Source organism: Lacerta agilis, chromosome 10, assembly GCF_009819535.1.
Source record: "Lacerta agilis isolate rLacAgi1 chromosome 10, rLacAgi1.pri, whole genome shotgun sequence".
NCBI lineage: Eukaryota > Metazoa > Chordata > Lepidosauria > Squamata > Lacertidae > Lacerta > Lacerta agilis.
Window position 1 is genome coordinate 68990578 of NC_046321.1, and position 10007 is coordinate 69000584.

The 10007-nt window shown below is 44.8% G+C and overlaps 1 protein-coding gene across 1 annotated transcript in view; it reads left to right on the forward strand.

The window, feature by feature from the left end:
* The window catches only part of FRMD4A (FERM domain containing 4A), a 404157-nt gene extending 396310 nt beyond the window's left edge, over positions 1-7847 (forward strand). The window contains 4 exon segments of the mRNA XM_033162332.1: positions 282-1141; positions 3919-4015; positions 5815-5886; positions 7745-7847. Of these exon segments, the coding sequence (XP_033018223.1) occupies positions 282-1141; positions 3919-4015; positions 5815-5884 (1027 nt within the window). The 3' untranslated portion in view covers positions 5885-5886; positions 7745-7847.
* The last annotated feature ends 2160 nt before the right edge of the window (positions 7848-10007 follow it).

Sequence of the window (10007 nt, forward strand, 5' to 3'; positions counted from 1 at the left end):
AGTTAACCATACAATGTATTTTTGTAAGCAAACTCTGCTATGGTGAACTGACCCCAAATTTGTGGTTAGATACAATTACAAAGAATAATTGATTTCAGAGACCCCACCTTCGTTCTGCAGTTAAAAGGCTAGAGTCCCTATAACACAGGGTCCGGCAGCCTTTAATTGTTCTCTTTCTGTTAGCCTTCCTTGGCCACCACAAGTGTACTCATTCCGGATCACAACTGTAGGCAAAACTACTGGAGCAGTTTATAATTACAAGCTTTTTGCTGTGCTTGCAGGTCTGTGGACATCAGCCCTACTAGGCTACATAGTTTAGCACAGCACTTTAGACACAGAAGCTCCAGTTTAGAGTCCCAAGGGAAGCTCGTTGGGTCAGAAAATGAGACGGGGAGCCCCGATTTCTACACCCCTCGGACTCGCAGCAGCAATGGCTCTGACCCAATGGACGACTGCTCCTCCTGCACCAGCCATTCCAGCTCTGAGCACTACTACCCTGCGCAGATGAACGCCAACTATTCCACCCTGGCTGAGGATTCCCCCTCCAAAGCCCGGGAACGGCAGAGGCAGAGGCACAAGTCGGCAGGGAACCTGGTCTCCTCCAATTCAGGGAGCATGCCCAACCTGGCTGCCAGGAATGGGACTGGCCACCACGGAGTCTATCTGCACAGCCAGAGCCAGCCGTCCTCCCAGTACAGGATCAAAGAGTACCCTCTCTACATCGAAGGGAGCTCCACGCCGGTGGTTGTGCGCAGCCTGGAGAATGACCAGGAGGGACACTACAGCGTGAAAGCACAGTTCAAAACATCTAACTCCTACACGGCGGGGGGAATGTTTAAAGAGAACTGGCATGGGGAGGAAGCGGACTCCGTAAGGCTGACCCCCTCCCGTTCTCAGATCATCAGGACTCCATCTTTGGGCAGAGAGGGTCACGAGAAGGGGTCGGGAAGGACGATGGTATCAGATGAGCTGAGGCTGTGGTACCACCGGTCCACAGCCTCCCACAAAGACCACAGCCGCTTGTCGCACACTAGCTCCACTTCGTCGGATAGCAGCTCCCAGTACAGCACCTCCTCTCAAAGCACCTTTGTGGCGCACAGCAGGGTAACAAGGATGCCTCAGATGTGCAAAGCAACGTCAGGTGAGGAAGAGTCATTCCTGGGGGTTCCACATGTACAACATAAGCAAACCACCCCCACACCTCCCTGCTCTGGTGGTGTGTTCTTCTGATCTGCCCTAGGTCTGCATCCGTCACATTCAAATGACTCCTAATACAGTGGTGCCTCGCTAGACGAAAATAATTCGTTCTGCGAGTGCTGTCGTATAGCGAATTTTTCGTCTTGCGAAGCACCAACGAGAGAATAGCGGTTTGACGAAAAAAAGAAAAAAAAAATCGGAAATTTTTTCGTCTTGCGAGGCAAGCCCAGTGAAAAATTCGTCTTGCGAGACAGCCTTCCGCTAGCGAATGTCTTTCGTCTAGCGAGTTTTTCGTCTAGCGAGGCATTCGTCTAGCGGGGTACCACTGTACAAAGATGCAGCCAAATTACTCACAATCAGAGGAGGGTATTTGTGGATCTCTGCATGAGTCACTGTATTGAGCTTGTTGCTTTCTAAGCAGGAGCTACACTTCAGTAACACAGGCAGAAACACAGGGACTCTCCTGAGGATGGGTAATTCTTGCACTCTGAGACTCTAAACTTTTCAAATGCAGGTGTAAAGTGTGTCATCAGTTGTAATTCAGGAGAAAAAGCATGACGCCAGCAATCAGCCATTTGGTAAACACTGGCACAGTTATACAGTATGTGCTTTTCACTATCCATGAATGCCAATGGAGGAGGAAGGGGCATGTTAGGTCAAACATTTTAGCAATAAAGGTAGAAGTTCTGTTTGTTATTTGCTTGTCATGTAAAACAGGACAGTCCAAATGAGTTCTTAAAAAGCGATGAAAAAGTACAAGACTGTTGCTACTGAAGTCTAAAACTGGTGTAACTAAAGGTGCAATCTTATCCTCATTGACCTGGGAGAAAGCCCCACTGAAACCAGTGCAGCTTCTTTACGAGTCGTCATGGCTATGATACTCACCTGTTCAAAATCTTGCTTTTGCCACTGACTCACTCACTGGTCTCAGCTGAGCTTTTCTCTCTCAGCCGCAGCCCTCGCACTCCTCGCAATATGACGCTATGTTGCATAGGTTAATCATAATACAGCATGTGAAACCCTTGGAGCACTCTCAAGCACTATATAATGCTAAGCAATATTATTTAAAATTGAAGACAAATGGATTTCAGTACCAAATTACTATGAGAATGCTCTTTTAATAAATTATTCCTGAAGGAGCATCTCCACTTCCATCGTTCTGCCTTCTGGTGGTTCCCTCACTACGAGAAGCCAAGTTACAGGGAACCAGGCAGAGGGCCTTCTCGGTAGTGGCACCCGCCCTGTGGAACGCCCTCCCACCAGATGTCAAAGAGAACAACAACTACCAGACTTTTAGAAGACATCTTAAGGCAGTCCTGTTTAGGGAAGCTTTTAATGTTTGATGGACTATTGTATTTTAATATTTTGTTGGAAGCCGCCCACAGTGGCTGGGGAAACCCAGCCAGATGGGTGGGGTATAAATAAATTATTATTATTATTATTATTATTATTATTATTATTATTATTATTACATGTTTCCATTCTTCAAGTGAGCTCATAAATAATGAAATCCTGGCACCACACAACTTTTTAAAAATCAGCAACAAGGATGGCTTTTCTCCCAGTACAAGCAAAATCATGAAGAATTTATATAGATATATATATTATATTAGTATTTACACCCACATTAGCTGTACTTGTAAAAGGCCCCTTGCATAGCTTTTATTTCTAGACTTGTTATTACTCAACAGGGCAAATTAAAAGTTGGAAGGGAGGCAAGGTAATTCCCCAAATTATTCAGAAATTCTTTCCACATTTTTACCAACCTTTATACAATTTGGCAATCAAAATACATCAGGAATTGAAACATAGGCTGGAATATAAGACGCACCTGCAAATAAGCCACACCTTTAAAATTCAAGGCTTATTTGTGGGTGTGGCTCACCTGCCCTGAACAGGGTGGGGGGCCGCCAAGCACTCTGTGCCCCTCCCAGCACTACCTCCCCAAGCTGGCACCAGGAGAGGCTTGGGAGACGCAGGCGGGTTGTCCTGCAATTTTTTTTGGGGGGGGGGGGAAGTGTGGCTTATATTTGGGCCAATACGGTACTTTCACAAGACTTCACCAAGGACTTCAAGTTATTTAATCTTTCAGTGAAACGGATAAAGTTATGAAGTGTTAAAAGTATTTTCAGAAATAAAATGTAAATGTTTTCCTTCTTTAATTAACTTGAGGCAGCTAAAATATGAAGTGTATGTTAAGAGTTTGCCCTGAAGGTGCTGCTTCAGAAAACTTTTTGTCTCTCAAGGTTCTGCAGTTGTTACTAACATCGCCAGCTGTGAACCTCCAGTGTCCAATTGGGTCCAGGGGCTGGTGCTCCATGGGGCTGTGTTGCAATGGTAACAGGAGCAATGCAGCTGGCCCCCTGCAGAAGCAGCAATGTCAAACTCCTGTGGACATTTGAGATGGTCTCTCATCTCCCTGAGGTTGAAGTGAGACGAGGGATGTTGTCAGTCCTTGTAGTCACACACAGATAACTCAACGCAGACCTCCTTTTGAAACTGCATGAAGGGTGGGGGCTGGGGGGAGCGAAAAGGAGACGCTGGAGATGTTGTAGGAAGCTGTGCTGCAGAAATAATAAACTTGCACTTATGATTTTATACCAAATAATATGCCATGTTTTGTCTCCGTTCCATGAGTTACTACTGCACAGACATAACAGCATCATTGCATTCCAGTCCCCCTAACTGTGTGTGTGTGTGTGTGTGTCCATTTCTTTCCAGCTGCCTTACCTCACAGTCAGAGGAGTTCCACACCATCTAGTGAGCTAGCGGCTACACCACCGAGCAGCCCACATCACATCCTGGCCTGGCAGACAGGGTGAGTATGGGCACAGATGGGCACTCAGTTGCAGTGCTTTCCATTTCTGACCCGTCTTCCCTAGATGCTAGTCAAGCCACACATACGGCACAACCAGACGCGTGTCTACTCAGAAGTAAGTTCAGTGGGACTTACTCCCAGGTGAACATGCCTAGGATTGGAGCTCTAGTGCAGGTCATTTGTTCTATGTGGCCATATACCCTGTTTGCCTTTATTACCCATGCAGATGTCTTCGTTTAATTGTAAAAGGGTAGGGATGAGTCAACAGAAAGCTCCCAGTCAAATTCCCGTGGTCTGGACCTGTTTCCACAAGTTTCATTTTTGTTTTAAATGAATGGCAATATTTGAAACACCATTGCAAATGCCCTCCTGGACCCCCTGCACTCTATACATGTTGGATGTTCCAAAGAGCTATTTCGGAATTAGGTTAGCTGGCCATTTCCCACTGGACAGAACTTCTCTCTCCTGCTTCTCAGGAAGAAAACCAATAGATAATATCCAGTGTGGCAGAACAATGAACTTGGATGAGGGTTTGAAGCCCTGCTCAGCCAAGCCTATCACAAGACGACGCTAAGCAAATCACCATCTCTTAGCTCAACCGGCCTCACAGAGTTGTGATAAGGGCAAAATGGGATAAGGCGCATGCATGACACTCTGAAGCGCCAGCCCCAACCCTCCTCCAACCTTTCACACGTTGACCACAAAGACCTTCCAACCACATTCAGCTCCGTTAGAATCTCTGCAGACCATGAAAGACAGGAGGAGCAGACATTTGGCAGAGCAGGAGCACTCCTTCCCCCTACACAGTTTGAGCCCTCCCACATTCTCTTGGGTACCTGAACTCTGCAAATGATTCTTAGACAAAGGGCAGGATGCAAATGTGGCAGACTAAATGCTTGTTGGAAGCCGCCCAGTTGGATGGGCATATAAGATTAATATTACAGTGGTACCTTGGTTTACGAACTTAATCCGTTCTGGAAGTCCATTCTTAAACCAAGGCGTTCTTAAACCAAGGCGTGCTTTCCCAAAGCAGCGGGGGACTCAACTTACAAATGGAACACACTCAACAGGAAGCGGAACATGTTCTTATTCCAAGGCAAAGTTCACAATCCAAAACACCTACTTCTGGGTTTGCAGTGTTCTTAATCCAAGTTGTTCATAAACTAAGCTGTTCTTAAACAAAGGTACCACTGCATTATTATTATTATATTCTTGCATAAATTTTGTCTCTCAAATGTTCCACTACCAAAAATAGGCCAGAGTTGTTGGAGTGCCTAAAAGTATGAGCTGTGTTGGTCTGTGGTTCAAATGCTGGCTTTGAGCAGCTTCATTATTGCATGGGAAGCAGTAGGGGGATAATAAGGCTGTCGTGATTCCTGAGAGTCTGTGTGAAGTGCTTTGAACAGACTGGATCTGCTTTATAAATGCTGGGTATTGTTAGTACTTAAAGAAAACAAGTCAAGCACCAACTTGCTTACATTAAAACATGGTAAGAACTGTATGCTTTTTAGAGGCAAGCTCCTTTTGTCACTGTGGGAATTGTGTTGCCTTGCCCAGCAAAAAAAACACCCAATATTTTGTTTCTTTTTCCACACCCCTTCCCCATATCCTTCACGCACAAATCAAGTGCTTAAAATTCTCCTTAGCATTCTCCATGCGTTACTAACTTCTTTTTGTCTTCAAAGATGATTCACCAACCTGTTTCTGGCTGGATTAATAATCTCTTAACAAGTGTTTTGTGTCACTGTTTCTCTTTTAACATCTCTTTCCTCTTTCTCTTTTGCCTATCCTTTGCTCAGAGACGCTACAGACAACTCACCCACTATGGATGAGTCTCAGTCTCCAACTCAACAGAGTACTGATGAATAGAGGTATAGTGAGGGGATGTTTTCTATGTTGGACCCCCCACCCCGCTCCATGCCTCTGCCCCTCCACCTTTTGTTTCCCTGCGGGTTTTGTCTTCTTGTAAAAGCACCCTGTGCTAGTTTTATGGGAATGGGAATTCATTACTGGCTAGTTATTTGCATCCATTAGACACAATATATGAGATATGCATGATTCCAAGTTGCAGATAGGTGCTGTCTTTAAATGAGAGAGTCTTTCATGTCTACATTTACTGAAGAAGTGTGCATGCACACGAAAGCTCATACCAAGAACAAACTTAGTTGGTCTCTAAGGTGCTACTGGACAATTTTTATTTTTCTATTTATTTTGACTGCGTCAGACCAACACTACCTGAACCAGTAATGAGGTTACCCTAGGTGTGTCATTTCCCCCCCCCCCTCATTTTGACAGTGTACCTTTCCAAGCAGACTGATACATGGAAATTTATTAGGTGAAACCTATTCCCACCATGGAGTGCAGGTGAGAGCATCTTCAGTAGGTCAGGCTGCTGTTTAAAGCCTAGATTTCTTCTTGGGACAGTGGGAGGAGTCTAATCTCCTGAGCTGGGGAATAGCACAGTAGCTCACAAGAGGGGGCCAAACCATGATGGCAATGACAAGACACTGCTTTATGCATGCTCCCGTCTCGGAATGCTTGTGTGCCAACTTGCATGTATCTGTCCACTCCTGTTCCTTCCTTCCTTCCTTCATCTGGGCACCCCCTTCCCTTCAAATAGATCATATGTTTGCTCCATGATTGGCCAAGTTTCCATTCCTCTGATAGTTACTATTGCTCTGGGCCAATGATGCACTTTAACTTTCAAGGGTTTGCTATTTAAACAGCGTGGCAAAATTGATGTGATGGTGCACAGTTAGCTTTAGATGCCAATATATTGTCACAGGATTACCCTGAGAAAGATTTCACAGGAGGCTGGGTGAGGAACCTTGAGGCCAAGGGCCACATTCCTTTCTGGGAGGCGTTTCCAGGGTCCTGTGACAGTGGTGTGCAGGGCCAGAAGCAAAAGTGAGTGGTGCAGCATGTGACTCTTACCTTTGTGCAGAAGAAGTCAGAGGTTTCTATATTTCTTGGTCAGACCACACCTGGAACACTGTATCCAGCTCTGGGTACCACAGTTTAAGAAGGATGTTGAGAAGCTGGAACGTGTGCAGATGAGAGCAACCCAGGTGATCAGGGGTCTGGAAACCAAGCCTGATGAAGAATGGTTGAGGGAGCTGCGTATGTTTAGCCTAGAAAAGAGGAGACTTAAGATGATTGCCATCTTCAAATATCTCAAGGGCTGTCACATGGAGGAAGCTTGCTCTTTCCTGCAGGGGCTAGGATCTGAAAGTATGGCTTCAAGTTGCAAGAAAGGAGATTCAAACTAACCGTCAGGAAGAACTTCCCGACAGTGAGAGCTCTCCTTCCTCGGAGGTTTTTATGCAGAGGGTGGATGGCCATATGTCATGGATACTTTAGCTGAGACATTCTTGCATTGCAGGAGTTTTGAATAGATGACCCTTGTGCTCCCTTCCAACTCTACAGCTCTATAATTGTATGGTTCTCTGTGTCCTCTATCCAAGCAACCTAGTTTCTACACATTCACACACCTCTCTCCTCCATCCAGACAATCAAGAGGCATTCCAGCTGGGGAAGAGTTCTGATGGCCTCATTTGGCCCCCAGCCCTTAGGTTTCCCCACTCATCTTACAGCAGCAAATGCACATGAATGTTACCAAGAGTTTGTTTTCTCCACTTCTTCAACCTCCACTGCTCTAGTCTCTGAGGTTGTAGTTCTACTGCCTCTACCCAAAGTGCTGATTTGAGTTTCTGTCCCTTCTCTCTACAGGAGCTACAATGATAGCTGTTACTTGGATTCTCCCATCTATCCAGAACTAGCTGATGTCCAGTGGTACGGACAGGAGAAAGCCAAGCCTGGAACTCTCGTGTGAATCCCCTTGACCTCAGCTGTTCAAACGCATCAATGCCATTCTGAAAAATCACCTCACTGCCTCTCATTTGCCTTACACTGGCGCCTGACACCAGCTTCAAGTCAAAGCACTTTTTGCATAAGGCAACTGAAGATGATCTTAGAAAAACAGATCCATCCCCAGCCAGTAGCGGAAAACAAATTCCTTCAGTCCTGGTTACTTCAAACTGCCATGTGCCTCACAGAGATCACCCCAGAGCAGAGGGCAAATCTACAAATAACTTGGATGTTAAGAACACCACAGGCAGTCAATTCAAACCATTCAAGGTACATAAGCCTCTTTCTTTGATATGTACAACTGTTCTAACATACATGATTTGAACTCTAAAGTCAAAGTACTAATTAACGCTAATGTGACAGCTATCATGAAATACACTTTTCATTGCAGAAAAAGACTGCAGGGAATGGAGAATGATCCTATCATTTCAGAGCTGAGCCAGAATACTGTACTGCAACTGTTCTGTGCTGCCAAAGATTTCAGTAGCTGTTTTATGGTGCATTTAAAAGTATCCATTTTTTTCAGAAACAGTAACACTACTATTCTGTAACTTGGTCTCCATCTTCTCCATCTTGATGCTCTTAGCCCCCCTCTTCTATGATGATACGCATCCCACACGACCTGGGCAGATATCATCTGAGAAAACTGGAAGATGAACAAGATGGCACCCAAGGGCAAGGAATCACTTTTTTTTAAACGTTCCTGTGATCAGTTGCAAGTAAAACAACCAATAATTTTTTTCAAAGGATTTCTATGATCAGTTGTGAAGTAAAATGCCAAAAAGCGTTGTTTTGTTTAAATCGGTTTGCCTAGAAAATGTCTCACATCAAGGAAAAGCACACCATGTAAGCTTGACAGCAAAATACAGTAATACTTGTGTGGGGAAGGGCTTGCTGACTGGCTAGGGAAGTGCTTGGCAGTTTTTATTTGTTTACAGGTAGTTTTGGTTGCTTCCCCAAGATGAATCATGAAGAGCTTACAAAACCTTTTGACACGAAGTATGGTTGTCTGCCAATACCAAAAGGAGAGGAAACTACTACAAGTTTACATGTACACTTGAGCAATGCTTTTTATACACTTCTAGAAGCCATCACACTTCACAAGGCCTCAGTACTTTATAATGAACTAAGGCACAAATTTCCAGGTCGCTGGTCAACAGCTAGTTTGCTGGAGGACCACCATGGAGAAGGAATGGCCAGGAAGAAGCAGGGGTCACAACAACCCTTCCAAGCCCATAGACCACCTCCCAAGTCCCAATGCCACTAGTATTTTCCCCTGGATGGACAACAGTGAGAACCAGAATGCCCTCTTCTGGTGCCACCAGTTGCTCAACCCCTGATCTCAACAGATATGGGAGCAGGCACACCAGGTCTTCACTGTGGTGTGATGCTGTTGTGCCACCCAACAGCCAAGTGTCTTGCCCCCCTCCCCCAAATGTTATGTTTGTGTGCTTGCAGCTGACAAACTGAAGAGAGGCTCTAAAAAGAAAAGAAGAAAAGCCCTAAAGGCCAATTTTGTTGAAGAAAAAAAGAAACCTTCTACGAACACCAGGAACACAAGAAACCTAAATTCCCCCGAATGGAACAAAAGTAGTACTGCTCTTCCAAGAAGGAATGGTGGAATATTTTCCACAGTTAAGTAGGGCTGGGCAATATCTGATATATCATCAGCTAAACATTTCAATATACCAAACTATCATGAAATAAGGATGGAGCTATGAAGAGGCACCGGCTGGCTTCATGGTTTTTTTTTGCATTGTGATATTTGCATAGTGCGCACACAGACACACACATCATGATTTGTGATATATTGCCAGGTCAAAAATTATGAAGCCAGTATCAAAATATGGACTTCTGAGCCAGTTTTGGACGATATATTGATATATCGCCCAGCCCTACTGTTATGACTGAGTAAGGGTCTGTCTAAAAGCAGAGAAGGAACAAGCTAAAATCACAAGCAAGAGTGAGATCACTGAAGCAAGCAGCACAAGAACGGGTTGTCTTGTTTCTATTTCACATTCATCAAGAAGGCATTATGTAAACATTCACATCTTATGCCCATATGCCATTGTGATGAACAGAACAAATGACATTTCATTTGAGGCAATAACCGCAGTCTGTTACC